Here is a 25022-nt window from a genome sequence, read left to right as displayed (position 1 = left end):
TGAACCTGAGGTCCAGAGGGAGACAGTTCCAATACTTAGCCGCGGCCACTCCGAACGTTCTGCCACCACTCCTGGCGCGACGAAATCTGGGTGCCACCAAAAGACGAAGGTTGTTTGATCTCAAGGATCTGACGGATACAGATAGTTTGAGTCTTTTACTCAGGTAGGCAGGGCCGGTTCCGTTTATAGCACGAAAGGCAAGGATCAGAATTTTAAATTGAATGCGACGGGAGATGGGGAGCCAATATAATTCTTTCCGGTAGGCTGCTACAGAGTTACGAACAGGGATATTTCCAATGAGTCTAGCCGCCGCATTCTGAACAACTTGCAGCCTTTCAATAAGGTAGAGGGGGGCACCGGCATACAGGCTGTTGGCATAATCTAGATGTGCCGTGATAAGAGCATGGACAATCGTTTTGCGGGACACCAAAGGGAGATAGGGAAGGATCTTCCTAATCATGCGCAGTTTGGCAAAGCAGGCAGAGGTAACTCTGTTGACCTGAGCTTTACAGGACATAGAGTTATCAAATAGGAAGCCAAGATTGCGAGCAGTCTGGACAGGGCTAGGAGCGGGGTTCAGGACAGTAGGCCACCACAGGGTGGCGGGGGGGGGGGGGGGGGAGGGGGGCAGATTTTTGGCTAAAGAAAAGAACCTCTGTTTTGTCAGTATTCAAAACCAGATGGTTAGAAGCCATCCACGAGCAGATGTTGCCAAGGCAGTTGCGAAAGTTAGAGAAGTGGGAGTCATAGTGGTCTCTAAAAGAAAAGACAAGCTGAGTATCATCAGCATAAGAGACCACCCTGACCCCCCAAAACTCAACTACCCTGGCAAGCGGGCCTAGGTACACATTAAACAAAAGAGGGCTCAAGGCTGAGCCCTGGGGCACACCGCACAGAAGAGGTTTGTTCTCCGATTCAAAGGGACGAAGGAGAACCCTTTGAGTCCTCCCTGAGAGAAAAGATTTAATCCAGGTCAGGGCAGGGCAGTGCCTCCGAACCCCAGCTGCTGCAGACTAGTCAGGAGTATATCATGGGACACTGTATCGAAAGCAGCGGACAGGTCGAGGAGGACCAACATGGCCTCCTCACCCCTGTCCACTGACTCTCGAATTGTCTCCGATACCTCCAGCAGCGCAGTCTCAGTGCTGAATCCGGTTCTAAATCCGGACTGGGATTCGTGCAGCAGCTAGTTAGTTTCTAAGTAATGGGCCAATTGTTTCTGAACCACTTTTTCTAAGATCTTAGCCGGTTTAGGCAGAAGGGATATCGGGCGATAGTTACCGAATTGAGTGGGATCCGCATCCGACTTTTTTAGGATGGGAAGTAGCAAAGCTTGCTTCCACACTGAAGGGAACTGACCATGGGTCAAGGAGGAATTCCATATGGAAAGGAGAGGGTTGAGTAAAACCGGGGCAAGATTTCCCATCACTTTGGCAGGGACTGGGTCCAGTGGTGATCCTGATTTAACCTGGCTGATTAGTTTCATGGCAGTATCAAGCGTGAGCTCTTCAAAAAAATAAAATGAGCATTGCTGGGAGTGTGACTCAGCTGTCCAGGGACTTGATAGAGCTGGATCAAATGAAGAAGATAGCTTGATAATTTTATCCTGAAAGAAATCAGAAAGTCCATTGCAAAGGGCCCGATTGGGAGAGCTCTGGGTCTTCAAGGCAGGGGGATTCACAAAATCCTTCACTATTTTGAAGAGTTTTGGTAGAGTTCTCTGCCAATTTAATGAGCTGTGAGAAGTAACATCTCATTGTGGTCCGTTTGAGTTTTTGAAATTTATTCAAGGCCACCTTATAAACTGCTTTGGCAGTAGGATCATAGGACTGGCGCCATTTACGTTCAAGCTGTTGGCATCAACTCTTTTCCTCTCGCAACGTGGGGGAGAACCAAGGAGCAGAAGGACGAGATCTCGCGGAAGTGATAGGAGCTAGTGGGGAAATAGCATCCAGTGCGGAGGTAAGGGCGGAGTTATATCTAACAACTTCCTCATTAAAGTCTACAGAAGGATTGAACTGATAGAAGAAACAAGGGTCAATGGTGTCACAGGTAACTTTAGACCATTTGCGCTGGTTTTCTCCATTGATAGAGGAGGGGGGGGGGGGGCAGGGAAGGGATAGTAATTTCAAAAGGAAGGAGAAAATGGTCAGACAATGTAAGGGGCAGGGCAGAAAGGGAAGTAACGCCGGGATGATTCGTGAATATGAGGTCAAGGGTATGGCCAGCTTTGTGTGTTGGGCCGTTAACTAATTGAGACAAAGTTAATCCTTGTAAGGTTTCGAGTAGGAGAGATGCTTGTGCACAGGAAGGATTGTCAACATGTAAGTTGAAATCCCCCAACACCGTAAAATGAGAGTGTTTAAGGGAGAGATCAGCAATAGTGTGCACTAAAGTGTTCAGAGAGGAAGTAGAAGCCGTAGGAGGATTATAGACCAGGATGCCGGCAAAAATAATAGTGGCTGAATCCATAATCGTGGAATACATGGCTTCAATAAGCCCGAGGTTGGTTAGTTTCTTAATGCTCAAGTTAAGGTGAGATTTAAGAATAACAGCAGGGCCTCCTCCAGATTTATTATTGACTCGATTGATACCCATCAATCGATAGCCAGGGGGAGTGGCCAGGTGTATGTCAGGTTTGGAGGTATCTTTAAGCCATGTTTCAGTAAGGAATAAAATATCCCACTTCTGAGTGTCCAATGATAGCCATATATCAGTGGCATGAGCAGGCAAAGATCAGCAGTTAACTAGGGCCGCCTTTAACTTTGGGGGAGACTGGGGTTTAATTACCTTCCGGGAAGGAGGGTCCAGATTCCGCTAGAGGGTAATGGCGAATTTGCACACTGAGCAGTTGTAAGTAGAATTCTCTAGGCCAAGAGGGCAGCAGCAAGCATCTGGGGTGCAGACGCTTTGTCTCAGCAGATGAAGCTGCCTATTGGTCCAGGTGATTTTTGAGGGTCGAGAGGCAGGGGGACCGGCGCTAGGCGCGGGCCCAGCGCGGACGGGCGCAGACGGGTTTGCCTTAGGCGCGCCGCGCGCCCGCGGATTGTCCCCTTTCTTTTATCCATTTCCGGAGGAGGGTGGGAGGCGTCCACGAGCTGGAGCGCTACCCTGCCTCCCCCCAAGATGGCGGTTTTGTGTTCTCCCAGCCGGCGTGAGCGCTGCAATCGGCTGCGCCGGGGGAGAGAGACCAGTATCAGGGACCCTAGGACGAAGTAATCTCGTCGGGTCTAACAAGTAGGCAAGTGAAGATATTTTAAAATAGACCAGCTAAAATATGTACAAGTTTTAAATTCACTCGCAATCAAGTCATAAGTTGTTAGCAAAATAAGGGAAAGGAGAGAGATACCCCCGGCTTCCGCCTCAGGGGAGAAAGACACGTATTCTGCCCACTGTTAGTCAAAAAACTCCTTAAGTAGCGAGGGAGGGCGGGAGGCGTCCACGAGCTGAAGCGCTACCCTGCCTCCCCCCAAGATGGCGGTTTCGTGTTCTCCCAGCCGGCGTGAATTAGGAGTATGACAGTTGGACCTTGCTTAAAAAGAAGCACAGGCACTTTAATGCTCGTTAGAAGGAGTGTTAGACGGGGACCCGAAGGGTCGGCCGAGGACAGGGGGAGAGGCCTCCGGTGAGGACCGTCTCCAGCGATCGTACAGACGAGTAACTTCCCCCCCACAGATGGACACCACACAAGGATGAGGTCAACACTCTTTATATAGGATTCTTCAAGCAAGGTTATCAACGGTACAGTGAGGTCGGGACACGAGGGTCCTCTCAATTCTAGTCTCTGAGGGGGAAAAGGTAGCGGGACAGTCTTGGTACCGGTCTGGTACGGAGTTGGCAAGATGGGTAGCTCACAATCCTCGAGCTCGGAGTTCTGGAAGGTCGGGCCGCGGCAGCGCCGGCAGGCTAGGGTGGTAAGTCTAGTTTGAGATGGGCCGCGGCAGCGCCAGCAGGCAAGGCGATAGTTCACTCAAGGATGGGCCGCGGCAGCGCCAGCAGGTCCCGACGACGATGTAGGTTGCAGAGGGCCGCGGCAACGCCAGCAGGCAGGAGCGATGGTTCACAAGGATGGGCCGCGGCAGCGCCAGCAGGTCCCGACGATGATGTAGGTTGCAGAGGGCTGCAGCAGCACCAGCAGGCAGGAACGATGGTTCACACGGATGGGCCGCGGCAGCGCCAGCAGGTCCCGACGGCGGTGTAGGTTGCAGAGGGCCGCGGCAGCGCCAGCAGGCAGGAACGATGATTCACAAGGCAGGGCTGTGGCAGCGCCAGCAGTCCGTCAAGGATGAGTTCTTCAAGGTGTCTCTCGACTCCAGGATACAACTGCCTTCCTGCTCTGGAGCTGCCCCAGTTATAGGTCTGGCGCCCTTTGATGTCCGGACCCTCGCTCTTGGAGGTCGGGAGGTCCGGGATGAGGGAGTCCAGACACCCAGCAGGGGGGTGGAGCCAGCGCCCGGGGAGGCTGGGGGCGATCGGCACCTGGCGGGGGAGAGCCATCGACACTCCGTTCTCCCATTGACCTGCCAAGTGGTCTCTTCACCTCCTGGGTGGATGGTGGTGCCTCGATGTCGGGGCCTGGCCAGGCCCAGGGTTGGGGTCGAGCTGAGGCCACGCAGCCTCGTGGTGCAGTGTCCAAGACGGCGGCCGGGCCAGGGCAATGCTTGCTGACTGTGGCCCGGGCCGGCCGATGTCGGGGTGTTCGGGGGCAGGCGTCCCGTTGGGGACGGGTTGCGGGTTGCCGGGGTGGTTCTTCTGGGGACACCGGGAGAGACGGTGTTCGGTCCTTATTAGGTAGGGAGGGAGCGGCCCCTCCATGAGGCCTGTCCAACAAGGAGTAAAGTGCACAGAGTTCTTAAGCCAGCAAAAATATAGTGTGGACTAAAGGGGAAAAAAAATTAAAGGTGACCACACAGAAAATGCACATTTCCTACAGGGGTATTACAATCTCTACAACTAGTGCCAGTTGGAAGATGAGCTCCAGTGTTTTTATCCATTACTAAGTGACAGTAATGTCACTCTGGGTGAAACTAAGTCTCACTCCACATCTTCAAGAGTGTATGTGTACTTAGCATCTGTGTGTGTTTTGCAGAGGGTTTGTCTGTTGAGCATGCCTCTCTGCACAGTCCAATTGCCTAGTGTCTATAATGTGGGCATGTTTGTGTGCGTGTCTGGTGTTAGTAGAGGACTTGAAGTTGTGCTGCATCATCCCCCCGAATTTTCTTCTTTTCTTGAGGATATAGTATTGGGTTGGTTAGGAGACAAACAAAGGGAATTCCTAACAGCACCGTTTGAAGAGGATGAGCTCAGAGAAGCCATCATGCAAAAGAAATCCAGGAAAGCCCCAGGCTCCGATGGACTCCCCATCGACTTTCATAAGGCGTATATTGATCATGGCGTCCCGGTGCTGAAAGAAGTGTACATGGAGGTCCAGGAGCTGCAGATCCTTTCGGGTTCGATGAGGGAGGCGCTTATTGCAGCTCTCCTGAAATCTGGCAAACCCGCATGCAGGTCACTGCGATTCTGATCAATCCCTCATAAACACAGACGTTAAAATTCTTGCAACACTATTAGCCAATCACCACAGTCTACCGATGGAAAAGTTAGTATTGCCAGATTAGGCTGATTTTATCACTGGTAGGCCGATCAATCAATCAATCAATCAATCAATCAATCAGTGACACTTATAAAGCGTGCTACATACCCGTAGGGTCTCAAGGCGCTGGGGGGGGGGGGGGGGGGGGTGAGCCGCTACTGCTCGAACAGCCAGGTCTTCAGCTTCTTCCTGAAGGAGAGGTGGTCTTGGGTCAGGCGTAGGTCGGTCGGGAGGGAGTTCCAGGTCTTGGCGGCCAGGTAGGAGAAGGACCTTCCTCCTGTAGTCGCTCTTCGGATGCGGGGGACGGCGGCGAGGGCGTGGTTGGCTGATCGGAGGTGGCGTTTGGGAGCGTAGAAGTTGACTCGGCTGTTGAGGTAGCTCGGGCCTTGGTCGTGTAGGGCTTTGTGTGCGTGGGTGAGGAGGCGGAAGGTGATTCTTTTGTTGACGGGGAGCCAGTGAAGGTCTCTCAGATGTCTGGAGATGTGGCTGGTTCGTGGGATGTCGAGGATGAGTCTGGCTGAGGCGTTCTGGATCCGCTGGAGTCTCTTCTGGAGCTTGGCGGTGGTACCGGCGTAGAGGGCGTTGCCGTAGTCCAGTCGGCTGGTGACGAGGGCCTGGGTGACGGTCTTCCTGGTCTCGGTGGGGATCCACCAGAAGATCTTCCGTAGCATGCGTAGGATGTTGAAGCATGCCGAGGAGACGTTGTTGACTTGCCTGGTCATGGAGAGGGAGGAGTCCAGGATGAAGCCCAGGTTGCGTGCATGGTCTGTCGGTTTGGGTGCGGTGCCCAGGGCGGGAGGCCACCAGGAGTCGTCCCAGGCGGAGGGAGAGGAGCCCAGAATGAGGACCTCCGTCTTGTCCGAGTTCAGTTTCAGGCGGCTGGTCGTCATCCACTCGGCTACCTCTTTCATCCCTTCGTGTAGGTTGGCTCTGGCGGCGGCGGGGTCGTTGGTCAGGGAGAGGATCAGCTGGGTGTCGTCGGCGTAGGAGATTATGCTGAGGTTGTGTTTGCGTACGATGGCCGCAAGGGGGCTCATGTAGACGTTGAAGAGGGTGGGGCTCAGAGATGATCCTTGGGTGACGCAGCAGATGACTTCGGTGGCCTCTGACTTGTACGGTGGTAGGCGGACTCTCTGTGTTCTTCCGTCGAGGAAGGAGATGATCCATTCCAGCGCCTTGTCCTGGATTCCGACGTTGCTGAGGCGCCGTACTAGGGTGCGGTGGCAGACCGTGTCGAATGCCGCGGAGAGGTCTAGGAGGATGAGGGCCGCTGTTTCTCCGTTGTCCATCAGGGCTCGGATGTCATCGGTGGCGGCGATGAGGGCGGTCTCGGTGCTGTGGTTGGCTCGGAAGCCGGACTGTGAGGGGTCGAGGGATCCGTTCGTCTCGAGGAAAGCGGCCATCTGCTTGTTGACGGTCTTCTCGATGACTTTGGCTGGAAACGGGAGGAGCGAGATGGGGCGGTAATTCTTTAGGTCGGTGGGGTCCGCTGTTGGTTTCTTGAGTAGAGCGCTGAGTTCGGCGTGTTTCCAGCTCTCAGGGAAGGTGGCGGTGTCGAAGGATGTGTTGATGATGTCTCGCAGGTGGGGTGCGATGACAGCGTCGGCCTTGTTGAAGACGTGGTGAGGGCAGGGGTCGGACGGTGATCCGGAGTGGATGGAGTTCATCGTGCGGATGGTGTCTTCGGTGCTGATCGGGGTCCAGGCGTGGAGGGTGGTGGTGGGGGGTGGTTGTTCGGTCATGGTGTGCGTTGGTTGGTTGTTGAAGCTGTTGTGTATGTCCGCGATCTTGTTGTGGAAGTATGAAGCGAGGGAGTTGCAGAGGTCTTGCGATGGGGTGATGTCGTTGTTTCCTGCGCTGGGGTTGGAAAGCTCTTTCACGATGTTGAAGAGTTCCTTGCAGTTGTGTGCGTTGTTGTCCAACCGGTCCTTGAATGCTGTTTTCTTGGCGGCGCGGATCAGCTGGTGGTGTTTCCGGGTGGCAAGTTTGAAGGAGGTCCTGTTATCCGGTGTTGGTTCCCTTCTCCAGACTTTCTCGAGGGCTCGGCAGTTCTTCTTGGAGCTCTTGAGTTCGTCGGTGAACCATGGGGCTTTCTTGCTGCCGGGTCTGCTGGGCGGGGTCCTCAGTGGGGCGAGTTCGTCCGCGCAGTTGCTGATCCACTTCGTGAGGTTGTCGGCGGCCTGGCTGGGGTTCGCTGAGCTGGCAGGAGGGTGCTGGCTCAGGGAGGTGGCGAGCTGGTCTGCTGTGATCTTGTTCCAGCTTCTGCGGGCGGCCTGTTGCTGGTGGTGGTGGGTCGTTGTTTTCTTGAAGGTGAAGTGGACGCAGCTGTGGTCCGTCCATTGAAGCTCTGTGGCGTGGCTGAAGTCGATGTCCTTGCTGGATGAGAAGACAGCGTCGAGTGTGTGTCCGGCGAGGTGGGTGGGGGTGGACACCAGTTGCTTGAGTCCCAGGTTGGCGAGGTTGTCGAGCAGGGTGCTGGTGTTGCGGTCGTTGTTGTTCTCCAGATGGAAGTTGAGGTCTCCCAGGAGGATGTAGTCAGCGGAGGGGAGGGCATGTGGGCTGACGAGGTCGGCGATGTCCTCGCTGAATTGTGTGCGTGGTCCAGGGGGTCGGTAGATCAGGGTGCCTCTGAGGGTGGTGTTCGGGTTGGTGTGGATCTGGAAATGCAGGTGTTCGGCGGTGGTCGGGGAGTTGTCGGTGCTGGTCGTGAGACGGATGGTGCTCCTGTGGATGATGGCGATGCCTCCTCCCATCTGGTTGGCGTTTCGGTCCCTCCGGACGATCTTGTAGCCCTCTGGGATGGCGATGGCGATGTCGGGAGCTGAAGAGGCGTTCATCCAGGTCTCCGTGAGGAAGGCAACGTCTGGAGCTGTGGTGTCGAGGAGGTTCCAGAGTTCGATGGCATGTCTGTGGACGGAGCGGGTGTTGAGCAGGATGCACTTGAGGTGGGTGCTGCTGGTGTTCGGCTTGGTGGGTGCTGGTGAGAGGCAGGTCCGGATGCAGGTGAACTTGCAGGCGTGGCAGCTGAAGGGTCCGTGGGTACATCGTGGAGTGGCTTGATGGCATTCTGGGAGTCGGCCGGTGTTGAGAGCGGTGAGGGCGGCGGCGGAGTACGTCAGGCGGGTCGGTCGGGGTCTTCGTGGGCCAGGGGTCCTGGCACTGGGCGCGGTCCAGGCGCGGACGGGCGTAGACGGGCTTACCTTTGGCGCGCCTTCGGCGCACAATCGGCGCGCCCGCTGCGCGTGACCGCTGCGCGTTCGCACGGTCGCCATTTAAGGCGAAGTGCGCGGGTGGCCGGAGCAGCTGGGAGGAGGGAGCGGGGAGGGTACAGAATACAAAAAGGGGCGGGAAGGGAGGGCGGAGGGCGGCGAGGTAGGCGGACAACAAGGAAGGAAACCACAACACGGGGGAAATAAAAATTAAACAGAACGGGCACAAATTCTCGACAAAACAAGGAAAAAATCAAGGTTATACAAAACCGGCACAAATTTTAGACAAAACAAGGGCAAAAACAACCGCAGCGGCGCCAGCCGGCAACCGGCAAAACGAGGCAGCAGCGAGGCATAACCTTTGCACTCATTTCTCCATTTTGCAAAGTGTCGATGAACAACTGGCACTAGTGGCACTCTTCGTAGACACCACAAAGGCCTTTGACTCTGTGGAATGTGACTGTCTATTTACTATTCTTCAATGCATGGGGCTTCCCATAGGTTTTTTAACATGGATACACCTCCTCTACACTTCTCCAACGACAAAGGTGTTAATGATCATACCTCCCCTTCCTTCCTGCTAACCCGGGGTACCCAGCAGGGCTGTCCACTGTTCCCCCGCTCCTGTTCGCCCTTGCCATAGAACACTTGGTGGCTAAAATAAGGCACCACCATCAAGAAGAGGCCCTCTGTTGTTTCCCCAGTCAGATCCTCATCTCCCTTTATGCGAACGATATTACCTAGTATGTTAAGGAGCCCCTCCAAAACCTCAACCCGCTCCTTCGGGAGTTTGTTAGATTCGGTGGTCTCTCTGGCATCCATATCAATTGGACCAAATATTAGATTTTTCCACTCACTCCTTCAGTGACGCCATTCCCCACTGACTTTCCCATTGTTTGGTGCTCTTCTGAAGTGAAATATTTGGGGATACATGTCACCTTTGATCGTAAAGAATAGAGGAGGCTTAATTAGGGGTGTACTTTGGAACACATCACTAGCAGTATTACAAGATGAAGCCCTCTCTCCCTCACTATGGCGGGACGCATCTCATTAAAATGGTCATCCTCCCCAAGCTCTTATATCTGTTTTTAAATATTCCCTATTACCCGGGTAGGCACTTCTCTATGCTTCGCTCTGAGTTAATCAGACTGGTTTGGGGGGTAAACAGCCCCCCTTACAGTGGGACAAGCTTATACTGCCTTACTCTCATGGGGGATTCGATGTCCCCAACTTTGAATTGTATTATCTCTGTGCTCAAGGATATTATGCCCATTATTGGTTTCATCCTCCCAGATATACACCTCATGCAGCAACTGAACACTGGCTTGCAGATCCTATTCTGCTAAACAGGGTCATACAGACTGTGCTCCCACCGCGCATACTGCGTCCGACCTCTGTAGAATGTACGATTAAGGCTTGGCACTACATCGTGTGTCACCTACAAGCTCCCATGGTATACTCCCCTTGACTCCAGCTTACATATCATCTGAAGATGCCTGTCCTGCAGGAAGGCGCCTTTAAAAAGACTAAAACTAAACACAATGTTCGTCGTTGGGGGGATCGCTACCTGAATGGCAAATTTCGTACTTAAAAACTGTTTTTCACAATACACCACCTTCCCCCATGGACATTGTCCGCCTGCGACAAGGTCTTAGAGAGTATACTACCTCATAACCTCTAGAGCCCATGGTGCTTGCCCCATTACATCACGTACTGCGCACTGACAGTGCTGCTCACCTCATCTCTACACTTTACCATAGCTTGTACACAGACATGGCTTACGCCACTGTGCCTCACGAGATAAATGGGCGCTGACCTCGGCGATGACATTACTGAACAGTTGGTTTTTTGTGGTAGGCAAAATGAATTGGCCTCCTCTAGCAGTCGATTGCGCATCACTCACTATAAGTTTTTGCATCGCATCTACCATACCCCTGTTAAACTACACAAATACAGTCTGCAGGACACAAATCAATGTGATAGGTGCAAGGCGGAAGCTGCTGATTTTCTACACCTTGCTTGGGAGTGTAGTTCAGTTCATACCTACTGCTAGGAGGTGTTCACTGCACTGACCTCTTTGAAATGCTGTTATGCCCCATATGCGCAATTCTCGGCTATACAGAAGAGATATCAGTGATATACCAAAATTTTGTCTCATTCAGTATACTACTTGCCAGATGACGGGAGGCCTGCAGGTGGGGCCGCGGACGTGCCCCTAAATTCAAAGAGCGGATTGGCAACATGTTACTGTGGCAAGACCAAGCGTACACTTATGCCAACCTTCTTCCACTCATCTTGACCCCGGGATTATTGGGACCCATTTAAATTGTTTCTCCTAGAGCATACCTTGGAGACTGGAAATGAGCTATGATCCTCCCCCTCTGAACTGACTGCATGCCCTGCCTAAGACTGGTCAACAAATGCAGTCTTTCTATTTGGTTGTACCAGCCACTGGAATCCAGTTCTCCTGTTCTGCTTTATCTGATGCTTGTGGGCTCCGGGGATATTGTACCTGTAACGAGATGTCTTTACATTCCCAATGCTGTGTCATAGTAATATTTGGGTAAAATGTTGGTGCTATGCATGTAACTATCTCTATACTGTCATTAATATTCAGTTTTTTTGGGGGGGGTATTGTTTCTTTTTTCTGTCTGGTGGGTTCCACGTAATACTTCATAAGCAAATAAATAACAATCAACATCAGGGAATAAGGGCCCGGCTGGGTCTAAGCCCTGAAGGATTACTTCCCCCTTGTCTGTAACCCACTCCGGTGGGGGAAAGCATTCAGAACTACTTGGCAGAGTGGAGAAATATAACTCCAGACAAGTGGGTGCTGAATATGGTTTGCAATGGATACAGTCTACGTTTCGTCAGCCCTCCTCCAGCTATTCCACCAGTGTGTTCACACTACCTGTTGCGCGAACTCAGGTGAAGGCAGATACCCAGTTAAGAAAAAGGGCGATAGAACTGGTTCCACCTCCTCCTCAAAGAGGAAAAGGACTGTACTCCAGGTTCTTTCTTGTGCCCAAAAAAAACACAAAACGAGTTCAGGCCCATTCTGGATTTGTGACAAATTGATTGATTCGCAGAGAAAAGTTCTGCATGCTGTCCCTGCAACAGATTTATCCTCAGTTGCATCAAGGGGACTGGCTATGCGGCATAGATCTGCAGGACGCGTACTTCCACGTACCCATTGCAAAGAAACAAACATCGGCAATTCCTGCGGTTCCTGGTCGGCACAAATCATTCCCAGTACACAGTACTGCCGTTCGGACTGAAGTCTGTGCCAATGACTTTTTCGAAGTGCATGGCGGTAGTTGCGGATTACCTGAGAAAGAACAAGGTGTTTGTCTATCCTACCTGGAAGAATCCAGGTTCCAGGAAGCACAGCTCCATTTCAACAGGACGGCCATTCTGTTGAACCAGTTGGGTCTCCACATCAACATGTTTAAGTCTGTACTGACACCTGTTCAGTGTCTGCAGTACCTGGGAGCCTCCATCAGGGCAAACGTGTGTCCTTCGGAGGAGAGACGCTTATCTTTCCTTCAGAAGGCTCAGGAGTCAATTCCTTCGGCAACGGTGAGGACTCTGTCCTCTATCCTCTCTCCTCTCTCGACGGCGAGCGCCGATGCCTTTGGGACCCAGATCGACGACGATGATGTGTCGACTGCGATGTCCTCAACATCGACCTTGTCCGAGGTCTCGACGTCCTTCCCCTAGACGTAGATCTTGGACGTCGTTTAGACCCAGAACCTGGGTCGACAGGGAGAATATCATCGTCATACCAGATTTCGATGTCATAGCCATCAACGTCGACCGGGACGGGTGCCGTTTCTGGGCCTTTTCTGGCTGGGAAGCCCCCCAGAGGCCGATGCATGGGTTGTGGTAGAGAAAAAACTCTTCATGCCCAGAGGTCCCACCTGCAACCTGTTGTCTCCTCTGCTCCAGGCCTTGAAGACGGATCTTCTCCCTGTCACGCAGGGTCTTCCTGGAGAATGACTTGCAGATAACAGTAGTCAGGAACATGAGAAGATGGAAGACAAAGTATGCACACCCTGTGAGAATCCGACTTTACCTTCCTGCCACATTGGGGGCACTTGTCAAATAAAACTGGCATTTTGACAAGAAAGCAATGGCCTAACTGCCCAAAAAAGACAGCAAAGGGCAGAGAAAGGCCCCAGACGTCGAATGAAACATTTAACTTTACAAAAAAGCTCAAATATTTGAAGAAATAGCAATAAAGGTAGAGGTCAATGTTCCAGGGTCCTGCTAGCAGGAGCCGGAAAAAAGAACTGAAAAGTAAATTGCCTTTGGCTGTGCATCATGGGATACCGAGGGTCTCTGGAGGGTTCCTTAAAGGCCCGGTACCCTTTTACAGAAACATAATGGCAGCCTATGGGGCTTGTCTGTTCAACCCTTCCTCTCTATCATAACAAAGGATTTTTGTGAAGGGGAGTTATGGGGGTGTGAAACTTACCAAAATGCTACATTTTGATATTTCTGGCTATCCTTTTCACTTCAGAATGAAGTGCTGGCAAGTGTAGCCTTGTTAACTTCAGGCTGCATTATTTGTCTTTGGTTTTCTCTTAAGTGTCTATGCAGGACTGCAGAAGAGGACAACTTAAGAGACTATTTCGATTGCTACGGGGTCCACGCACATGGGCGGGACTATTCACATGATTATGACTATAACAGAGATTCCCTTACTACAGAACTATGGCCCGCAATCGATAGGTTAACATCCCAAATTCAATAGATTAAACTCTCACTATCCACCGCGGATAGAATAGCAATTACAAAGATGGTGGTACTACTCCGTTTTTATACTTATTCCTGAACATCCCAATAGTTTTGACGAATACATTTTTTGACACTTAAATTGGCATGTTAACGTGTTTGGTATGGGCCGTCAAACAACCTGAAGTCAACTGGCAAACCTTGACCCTGCCATATAAACGTGGAGGGTTCAGTGTCCCCAATTTCTACCTCTACCATTCAATGGTAGCGAAGCACACTTTGCATACAACTGGTTTCATTATGATGCACACTTACAATTCCAGAAACCGGAATGTCACAGGCCCACCCGTACCCATTTTCCACAATCATGTCACAAAGCTTACCTAGCAATGCTTCTGAAAAACAGACGCTCCTAACTACATGCTGGGCTTGGGCCAGACTCCAACGGAATCTTGGTATTAGCCATTTGTATTCCCCACATGTCCCTCTTGCTGACAATCCTTGGCTACCAATGACCACTGAAGCGCTCACCAAACGTACCTTACTCATTTGTCGATTACATAGGCTAGGCAACATCTTTGCAGATGCCGATGTACGCTCCGTCACATCACTAGCTAAAGGACACAATGTATCATAAATGGACGGAGTCATTCTACATCGACTGCTCAATACAGTAAGCGCTGTGATCCCAGACTGCCCCATCGGAGCCTCCCGACTTTCCACTGTTGTTTCTGGCCATTACAACCCCAGATATTGCCAACTTAGTCTCTATGTTACATCAGGAAGCTCCCTCATTGAATCCTGTTGTAAATAGAAGATCATGTGTGGCATGGCAAAGAGATCTGAGTAGCCCAATACCAGACGAGACCTGTTACTGTAGGAGTTTGGTGTAAAGTGACTATTGCACCCATTAGCGAAACGCCAAGTATCTTTATCCGTTGGGAATGATATGTCACCTCAGTGTAAAGGATGGATTTGAGATCTAGTGTGCTGCGGCACCATCAGCGATATTTAAGCTGCTTTACAACCACCCATTTCCAGGCCTAAAAACATATGGCAACTCGTGCAACACTACTTAAAACACTTCTCATCTGGGGTGGGGAATATGTCCATGCTTAACGCGCCCTGAGACAAGTACCCATAACCTTACAAGACAGCTACATAGCCCCACAATAGTATATATGACAAGAGTCTCCATTGTAACAGTCCCTTCGACTGGGTTTGCTTTCTGGATACCTGCCCTTCCTATTATTTTATCATATGCTCCCCATTTCATTGGTTATTTTCCTGATTCTCATTTCCTCCTTACTGGCGCTATTACTTTCTGTACGTGCCCAATACTGCAGTTTTCTCTTTTTGAGGAAAGCGCAAGCAGATTTTAAGTTTCTTTTTGCCCTAGATGCCTCCCTTGTATCTTTATTTTCTTCTATGGTTTTCTATTGTTTGCTCTTAATAAAATTTAAATTAAAATAAATTAAGAAATATTAGGAATAAATAAACATCACACATCAGTTATTTGCTTTGCGGCAGTGCCCCATGATAATTAAAAACCATCACTGTTCCTCGTGTATGAAAACTAAAAGAACAAATTTATAAGCTGACAACAAAGTCAGTTTCCAGCCTATATCTCTTTTGCACCTGTCAGTAAAACACCTGGAAATTGTGTTACCTGCAAAATACTGCTGAATCCAGATCAATGAAATTTCCTTTGTTAAGTGGATTTTATTAGTGTATGGGGACAAAAGCAGTGATAGTTTCTGTGTTGGACACAACAGCAGTGGTATTGGTGCCCTGATTTCTGCTTGCTTGTTCAGTCGCATATTCAGCAAGGTAAGCCACCGCATCTTGCTTCAACATCTCAGATTTCCAAATTAAATGGAAAGCAGTAGATTGTCTTAAACCATGTGTCTAAAAAAAACTGCTAGAACAACAAGCTGCTTTTACATCTCACCCTAACCCTGTGTTCAGAGGCGATGCACAGTGCTCAGTAAGTCCACTCTAGTATTCAACCTCTATCTTACACACTTTTATCAGCTACAAAATTGGTTGTTTCCCTGTATGTGGATAATATTCAAATCTTGTTGGAATTCAGGGGAGAGGGGTGAGAAAGCAGCGTTATCAAAGCATTCAAACAACCTGAGAAGGGGTTCAGAGATGGAGGAGGGAAAATTGTCTAAAAGTAAATCCCTGCAAATTTGATGTTTTCTTTAACTATGAATATGGGTCATCTCGGAAACTCAAGTCTTTTGGCTGTGAATAATGGGCAATCCACTTTTGCCAATTAATGTAGCCATTAACCTAGGTTTGATGATAGATGTGGAGTTCAACTAGTCCCCAAATAACAGCTCTATAGAAAGCGTGTTTTCCCATTTGAAAATCTAGGTGCAAATATTACCCTTTCTAGGGTTGGATGAAACGATAATGGGAGTTCAACAGTTTGTCCATTCTCAATTTGACTGTTACACCGTGATGCATTTGGTTTGTCTATTCAGGAACTTTCTAAACGGCAGCACATTCAGAATGTCACAGCTAGACTCCTTGAAATTGAATCAATGTCCTCAAAACTAAAATCATTGGTTAAAGCTCCAAAGGGAAATTGACGCTGGCCGAGCTTACCTTGCTCCGCTGAGGCGTACCAGCAACCTCTTGTTTGTGGGTGGCCGCCGGGCTTTGTTCCGCCGAGCGGTGAGAACATTGGTTAAAATCATGCTTAAGGACTTTGTTTAAAGCAGTGTGCGCTATCAACTGGATTCTTCGTTGTAAGTTTATCCTAATCATGAAGTTTTCCAATTGAATGTCTCTATTAAGCTAATGCTCAATCCAAAGCTGCTTCTCTCTGTGCTTATGCTCAAGCAATTTTGATGGGATAGAAGAATTTCACTGTGTAAGATCCACAAATTCCTTTCCATACAGGTTATTAGATAATCTATTCTTCTTACCTTTCCTGGACTTATCAAATTATAGCACTTTATTAGTCCTAGCTAGATGAACACTAACTGAATATCAGAACAATGAACATAGGCCTTAATGACCACATAAATAGAAAAAAGCATGAAAAAAAATACACACCAAATACAGAGCAACAAAATAGAGACACTTTATTTTACATAAATGTTACCTAATACATCAAAGGAAACATTTAATTGTAGGCATTTTGTGGCCAGGAGCACTTGAGGTGATAACAGCAAGAAGAGCTCAACCAACACCAAAGTGCAAGATATTTTAAACATTACGTACTCTAATAGAATACATGAGTGCACAGGAAAAGACCACGCACAAATTACTGTTGAGGTTTTGTATTTTGTATAAAGGTTTCCAGTGTTCTACTGAATAGAATAGCTCCTACTATGTTAAAATGCTATCTGAAGAAATAAAATGGAATGCATGAAAGAGCATGCAGAATCACTAAAAAGAGTAAAATATGGTCTCATTCTACACATACTTTATAAATGAAGAGGTCTTACTTAATGTCAAGTTGTGGAGACAATTGCTGGAGTCGTGTGTAGGAAAACATCCAGGCATAGCTCACAGCTGTAGGGCAATGTTTTGGTAGATGTTCTTGCTTCAGAAAACTGGAAAGACTAATTACCCATGGATCTTGACCCTGGGTTACATGAGCAAAAATCCATGTGTGTGATGGGCTGATAACATCAAACTGATGACTGATGGGGGAAGAACTCCAGTCAGCTAATGTCTGTAAATCGATTGCACTAGGACAATACAACAAAGTTGTCTGTGGAAAGAAAAGAAAAAAGAATCTTATAGCAGAACATAATCAGCACACAAATATTGCAGCAAATTATTGATCTTCATGCCACTGTTTTTGCATATTTGCTTGATATCACAATTCCATAGTACTTTTAATAACAATGCTATCCATTTACTCACACCATCTGTAGAAACCTGGGTTTTTGTTGCAATTCTCCTGCCCCGCCACACCCCCTCGCAAACGCATGTTTTGCCTGTATTTGATGCAACTATGACTAAAGTTGTATGTCCCTTTTTGACATGGTCATCCCCACTTTTTGCATGGTAAATGATGTGATTTCGACAGAGTGCACTGGGTTCCTGCAAACTAGGTCCCCAGTGCCAGAGCTCTTTCGCAAAAAGGTACAATTGCTCCCCAACTGGCAAAACCTTTAGCACCCTCTGTAAGTCTACATTGCCATATTTGTCACCCTTACAGCAGGCCTAACAAAGCGAAGGCAAGGTGCTGAATATTAAATGTGAGGGTATGTCTGCATAAGCAAATATGCCCATGTGCTCGTCTGTCCTATTACTGCCAATGCAAGTGGACAGAGAAGCCACTTTAAAATGTGCTGGTGAAAACGAGTTCCATAGCTACAGGATGGCTAAATTAAAAATAAGGATGTGTGAAACATCTTGTATTGGCAAACCCAAATAATGCCAGTATTGTATTTACTACTACATGCACCTAGAGGGCACTTTAGAAGTGCCCCCTGAAAACTTAACAGCCTCTGGTGTGCTTGCCGACTGGTTTCTAACAGCTTGCCACCGAGACTCTATTCTTGACTCCTAGGGTGAGAGCCTAAGCATTCAGGAGACCCAGAACAAAAGCTTGTAGGGAAAGAGGGTGTAACAGCCCATCCCACAAGATTACCTGCTAATTAGACTCTTTGGATTTTTCTACGATGCCTAAACATATATAAAGATATTTGCTATTTTTATAAATTGGTGTGGATCTCCTTCTTGAGTGGTGCTGTCATTTACTGATCATTGTGTGTATTTGCAAATGTCATGCACTCCTCTGTGTTAAGCCTAAGGCTGCTCGCCCACACTACCCCCAAACAGAGCATTTTTGGGATTGCAAGCCCTGTCCACTCATAAGGGAACCCCTGGTCTCGTTACACTGTATATCAGATTTTTGATATATCAAATAAAGAGCCAGCTTCCTACATAAGTGTATTGGGTTCCTGCTAACCAGGTACCCAATACCAGTGTTCCTTCGCTAACTAAAACTGTACAGTTGTTTCCAATTGGCAATACCTTTGGCACCCTCTGCTAGTCCCTAGTTAGTGGTACTCCTGAAACCTAGGGCCTGGGGTACTAAAGAGGGCCCCCCCCCCCCCAAGGCCCCTAAGGAACCTCTTACAAACACATGCAAGACTGCCGTAAAAATACGACCTGACAGCCATTCCTGAGTGCCAGGTCCCCTAACACTGCATGTAGTATTTGTAAGTCACCCCTACAGCAGGCCTTAAAGCCCTAAGGCAGGGTGCTTAATATCACATGTGTGGACATTATTGCATGAGCAGATATGCCCATGTACTGGTAAGTTCCATTACTGCCAGTACAAGTCAACAGGGAAGTCATTTTAGAGCGTGTGTTGGAGACTGGTAAAAACGAGTTCCCCAGATACATGATGGTTTCGTCTGGTGTCCGGCAAAATAACAATGGATTAAACACAGATCTGTGACTGGGGGTGAATGTTTTGCCATTGTGCAACATTCCGTCCATCATCCTGTGTGTTTTGCTGTTTGTTTGGTATCCAACATCTCTTGATGATAAATCTACGCTGATTCCAGTGTTGGATTTATTAATACATGCACCCAGTGGGCACCTTAAAGGTGCCCCCTGAACACCTACCAGCTTCAGTGTGTTAGCCAACTGCTCTCTGCCAGCGTGCCACCCGAGAGATTTCTGAACTCCCAGGGTGAGGCTCTCAGGAGGTCAGAAATCAAGTCTACACAGGAAGCGGGTGTTCACACCCCCTCCCTCAGGGTGACTTACTAATTAGCACTCCTTGGCTGGAGAGCCTCAAAGAATCTCCCGTCTTGGGAATGAGAATATGGCTCTCACAAGAGAGGAGCCCCCCGCCCACTCCCTACCCAACTGTTTGTCCAGAACCCTTTGGCACCTGGACAAGAGGGAAATTAGCTAGTCAGGTAGGTGTGCCCACCACCAATATTGTGCCACCCCATCAGGTGGCCTACACAGATGTCGGTACGACTTTTCAGAAGTGGCCACTTATGTTTGCGCACTAAGGAACTCTGGGAAAGGGTTATGCCCACTTCACACAGGAAGTCATATGGGGGCATAGTGACCACAGGGGTGAGTAGCCCATTGGCCACCACCCTACGCTCCCTCAAATGTTCTAAATTCAGTATTTAGGGGAGCCCCTGGCACCAGAAAATCAGATACTGCAGACCTGAAAGATGAAAGTAGAGAAGATTCTCATCCCTCACGATGCACAAATAACTACTTGTGTAACAATATATCTGTAAGAGACATTAGTTCGTGATAGATTCCTTACCTTAGAATATCCCCAGGCGTCAGACTGGATCCAGAAAGTTTTTGCTTAGCAGTACCCATGCACCATGCACGTCAGTAGGTGGCGTCCTGCGGCTCCGCGTCCTTCACTGGCGTCAGCGCAGAGATGACATCACGTAGAGTACTTAGGAGCCACCAATGCACGCTGACATCAGTTCTGTAAACTACATTCAGCGCCAGGAACGCAGAGCCATGCAAGATCCGGACCACTGGTGCATAAAAACCAGGGCCCTGAAAGGGATGAACTTAACCCTAGTAATCAGTCCAAAGAACGGGGAGGATGGGTGGGGCAGTAAGGAATCTATAACTAATGTCTTAAAGATATATTACACAAGTAGTAACTGATGCATCTGAAAGACACATTAGCCTTACCTCACCTTAGAATATATACCCCAGCAATATCATCTCCGGAGGTAGGTCTGCGAACAAGATTACACCAGAAAGTCACGGAGCACAGAACGGCCAAAGAAGCCGTCTCTCCGGACCGAACTGTCAAGGCAGTAGTGCTTTGTAAACGTGTGCAGTTAGACCCACGTAGCTGCCTGACAAATGTACTGCAAGGGAACACCGCGTCCCAAGGCAATAGTGGCTGCAGTTCCCCTGGTCAAACTGGCACGCAGCCCAACAGGAGGCTCCTTCTTGGCCAAGGAGTAACATGCTTTGATGCATAGAACGATCCACCGGGAAATGGTCCGTTTGTGCACAGCCTGACTTTTTTTGCCACCCACGTAGCCAACAAAGAGTTGAATATGCACCCGGAACTGTTGTGTGCGCTGCAGATAGAAATCAAGCGCACGTTTTGGGTCCAGGCGGTGGAGCCTCTCCTCCTCCCTGGAAGGATGCGGAAAGAAGGTGGGCAAAGTGATAGTCTGCCCGATGTGGAAGGGCGTGACAACCTTTGGCAAGAAAGGAGGATGGGTCCTTAAAACCACCTTGTCCGGATGAATAGAGGTGATAGCTACCAGGAAAGCCGTCTTTAGAGTAAGAAGACACAATGGACAGTTATGAAGGGGCTTAAAGGGAGCACACATCAAGTAAGTCAAGACAAGATTCAAGTCCCACTGAGGCATTATGAAAGGCACGGGAGGGAACGTGTGCGTAATGCCTTTGAGGAAACGGTTAACAATCGAGGACTTAAAAAGAGAAGGCTGATCAGGAAGCCTCAGAAAGGCAGATGGCAGACAGATAACGATTGATAGTGCCCAGAGCAGAGCCCTGCAGGGCCAAAGACAGAAGAAACAGAAGACCTCAGAAAGAGTTGTGCACCATGCCACAAATTTGTGCCATCGGCAGGCGTACACTGTATTAGTGGAGGGACGCCCAGCTGCCAGAATGCCATTACAGACTTCAGGAGAGAGGTCAAAAGCCATCAACTGTTGCCGTTTAATCTACACGCATGGAGGAGGAGCCTGTACAGGTTCGGGTGAAGGACCGTCCCCTGCTGCTGCAACAGAAGATCCTCCCGAAGAGGCAGAATGATCGGGGGATCGATGCTCATATCAAGTAGCTCGGGATACCATATTCTTCGAGCACTGTCCGGAGCCACAAGAATGACATGCGCCCGGTCGCGCCTGATCTTCAGCACTCTGGGCAGAAGAGGTATAGGTGGAAAGGCGTACAACAAACCGCAGCTCCACTCGAGATGAAAAGCGTCTCTGAGTGAGGACCGCCTTGGATATTCCAACGCTCAGAACTGATGACATTGAGCGTTCTCTTCAGTGGCGAATAGATCTAAGCAGGGCTCTCCCCACTGCAGAAAGAGACCCTGCACCACCTCAGAGTTCAGACGCCATTCGTGATCCATCATGCACTGGCAGCTGAGTTCATCCGCCCTGGTGTACAGTGAACCTGCCTGGTGTTAAACCACCAAGGTAATGCCTTGATGTTCCAGCCACATCCAGAGGCACAGAGCGTCCTGACATAGGGTCCACGACCCCACCCGTCCGGTTTGTTGAAATACTGCATGGCGGTGGTGTTTTCCGTGAACACCTGCACCACACTTGTGAAAGTGTGAAGGAATGCCTTCAGTGCAAGTCGGATCGCCTGCAGCCTCAGAAGGTTGATATAGAGCCGGGACTCCTCCGGAGACCAGAGACCTATGATCTCCGCCTCTCCCAAATTACCTCCCCATCCCAGGAGGCACACATTTGCCACTACTGTGTGCTCCTGTTGGGGAAGGGAGAGAGATCTGCCATTGACCCAATTGCGATTCGGGAGCCACCACTGCAAGTGTCGTGCAGCACCCTCTGAGATCTGGACATGATCGGACAGGTTGCCCTGATGCTGCGCCCACTGGAACCTCTGGTCCCACTGCAAATCCCGCATATGCCATCTGGCATGTTGCACTAACAGGATGCAGGAGGCCATCAGGCCCAGGAGCCGGAGGGTCATCCTTACTGAAACCCGGAATAAAGGCCGAAAGATCGGAATCATAGCCTGAATATCACAGACTCGCTGCTCGGGAGGAAAAACCCGAAACCGCATTGAATCCAGAACTACTCCGATAAAGGGGAGCTTCTGAGAGGGACTCCGGTGCGACTTCGGCACACTGATGGGGATCCCCTGCAAAGGCAAGTGTTCGGCTGTAGTCTGAAGGTGGGTGGCGACTGCTTGGGGTGAGCCCGCCTTTAACAACCAGATGTCGAGCTAGTGGAAGACTGATACCCCTGACCGGCGCAGATGAGCTGCGACCACCGCCATCACTTTCGTGAACACCGAGGAGCGCTGGTAAGGCCTAAAGGGAGCACGGAAACTGAAAATTCTCCTGCCCTACCGTGAATCGCAGGTAGCGCCGGAAGGACGGGAATGTGAAAATAAGCGTCCTGCAAGTCCAACACTATCATCCAGTCTCCAGGGTCCAGGGCAGCCAGGACCTGAGCCATAGTCAGCATCTTGAACTTCTGCTTCCGGAGGAAGCGAATGACGTCCCTGAGGTCCAAGATGAGGCGCAGGCCCCCCTTGTCCTTCTTGGGGACCAGAAAGTAGTGGGAACAACCACTCCCTACTTCCCGACTGGGAATGCACTCGATGGCCCCCTTGGCCAGGAGGGCCGTGACTTCCTGTCGGAGAAGAGCCAAATTATCACCTGACATGTGGTGGAACCGAGGTGGTGAAAGTAAAGTGAGTAACATTAGCAGATTATCTGCAGCACCCACTTGTCTGATGTAATTGCGCGCCAGTGGTGGAGGTGGTGGCAGACCCTGCCACCCACCGGCGTTGGGTGTTCCCTGAAGCTCGGATTAGGAAGGTTTGGAGGTGGAAACAGCAGGGGCAGAGGTGGACTGACCCGCACGCTGGTTCCCAGACCTGCCTCTGCGAGAGCCACGGCCGAGCTGAGGTTGGATCTGCACAGGGTTGTTGGACGGGTGTGCTTGGGTGCCCCTGCCCGCGAAATGAACGAAACCCAGGAGTGGCAGGGTACTTCGTAGGAAGACCCAAGGACTTAGCCATGGCCCGTGAGTCCCTAAAGCGCTCCAAATAAACTGATGGCCTTATCGCCAAAGAGGCAGGAGCCATCAAAGGGCATGTCCATGAGCGAGTCCTGGACATGGGGCGAGAACCCGGTCGAACGCAACCAGGCGTGGCACCACAACGCCACAGTCGTGGAAACTGCTCTGCCCAACGAATCAGCGGTGTCCAAACCACACCTGATGGCAAACTTAGCCACATCCTTACCCTCAGCAATCGCTTTGGGAAAGAACAGCCTGGACCTCTTCAGAGCACTGAGGCAAGACCTGAGCAATAGCATCCCACACTGCGTGGGAGGAAAGGCTCAACAAGCAGGCAGTGTTAAACTATTGCAGACCTCAGCTGGCTGAAGAGAACAACCTCTTACCAAATTGTTCCAGCCTTTTAGAGTCCTTATCCGGCGGAGCCATGTGAAAGGCACTCTGCGACGTCGAGGCCTAAATGACCATGCTCTCAGGTGTAGGGTGAGTGGTCAGGAAGGTGGGATCACCAGGTGCCGGGCGGTGACGCCTGGTGAGGTTTTTATCCAATCCGGAATGGCTCGACAGTCCAGGGAGTCGTGATCGGTCTCCAGGCAGTAGAGGCAAACATCGTGGGGGTCCGCCACTGACATATTGCGGCGACAGGCCCCACAAGACTTAAAGCAGGGCATCCCTACGTGCACCAGGAGAAAAAGTGGGGAGACAAAAGTCTCAAAATAGCGGTCAAAAAGTGACCAAGGTACATGCTCAATCCGGATCTGTGCTTGCTGGCGCGGAAAAAGAATGAACTGACGTCAGAGCGCATAGGTGGCGCCTAAGTACTCTCCGGGACGTCATCTCAGCACTAACGACGCCAGTGACGGACGCAGAGCTGCAGGACGCCACCTACAGACTCGCAGGGGTACTGCTAAGCAAAAACTGTCCAGTCTGACGCCTGGGGATATTCTAAGGTAAGGAATCTATCACTAACGTGTCTCTTTCAGATCTGAAGACCCAGCAACTGACTTGAAGCCAAACCAGCCGGCCTGCCTGCCTGCTGACTTATACACTTGCGCCAAAAGTCGACTTGTCCTGCAACTGCTGGGAGACCTGCCAGCCCTGCACCCAGAAATCAAGACCTCCTGAGAATTAGCAGACCTGTTTCCCTGCAGAAATCCTATGACTTCTGTAAGGACTTTGTGACCGCAGAAACTCCACGTCTGAAGATTCCAGCGTAACCGTCGCTCCAAGCTCAAGTTGTAGTGAGCCAGCAGTGTCATTGTGGTCCCTTAGCCCTCCAGAGTGAATTTTTTTTGCTGAGGGCACCATTGTTTCACCTACAGTGAACTCTGACGTTGCCTGCAGCCTCTGCACAGATGCCACCTTTACCACGACTACACCTGGTAAGAAAAACCTGACGCTTAAGGACAACTATGCACCCTTTACCCCTGGGCCATGGAGAAGACCAAGTGTGTCTCTACGTCCTTGGCATCATGAGGCCCAAGCCCACTTGTTTGTTCAGCAAGTCCAATCCTGCAGCCTCTTTACGAGAAGACCAATCCCAATAGAGTAACACTGGGAACCCAACTCTGTTTGGCACCTATGCACCCGGCCATGCTGGAGGTGCTCTGCTGGTGCAGCCTTGGACCTTGCCCAACAACTCAACTCAACTCCTGGAAATTGGTCCCGTAAGTCACTGTACTATAAATGAATGTTGCACTGACTTTTCCATCCATAGAGTAACATCACAGCTTCTGAAAATAG

General features: G+C 50.1%; 1 protein-coding gene across 11 annotated transcripts in view; it reads right to left on the bottom strand.

Annotated features, from left to right (window-relative positions):
- Window positions 1–25022, bottom strand: part of FRYL (FRY like transcription coactivator) — a 2483143-nt gene that overhangs the window by 1564789 nt on the left and 893332 nt on the right. For all 11 annotated transcript variants that reach the window (XM_086962669.1, XM_086962670.1, XM_086962671.1 and 8 more), the window contains one exon: window positions 17004–17272. In XM_086962669.1, coding sequence (XP_086818795.1) covers window positions 17004–17272 — 269 coding nt within the window. The remainder of the gene's footprint in view (window positions 1–17003; window positions 17273–25022) is intronic.

This window comes from Lissotriton vulgaris, chromosome 3_1, assembly GCF_964263255.1.
Source record: "Lissotriton vulgaris chromosome 3_1, aLisVul1.2, whole genome shotgun sequence".
Lineage (NCBI taxonomy): Eukaryota > Metazoa > Chordata > Amphibia > Caudata > Salamandridae > Lissotriton > Lissotriton vulgaris.
The sequence above is the reverse complement of the archived record's forward strand: the minus strand, read 5'-3'. Positions and strand labels throughout refer to the sequence as shown.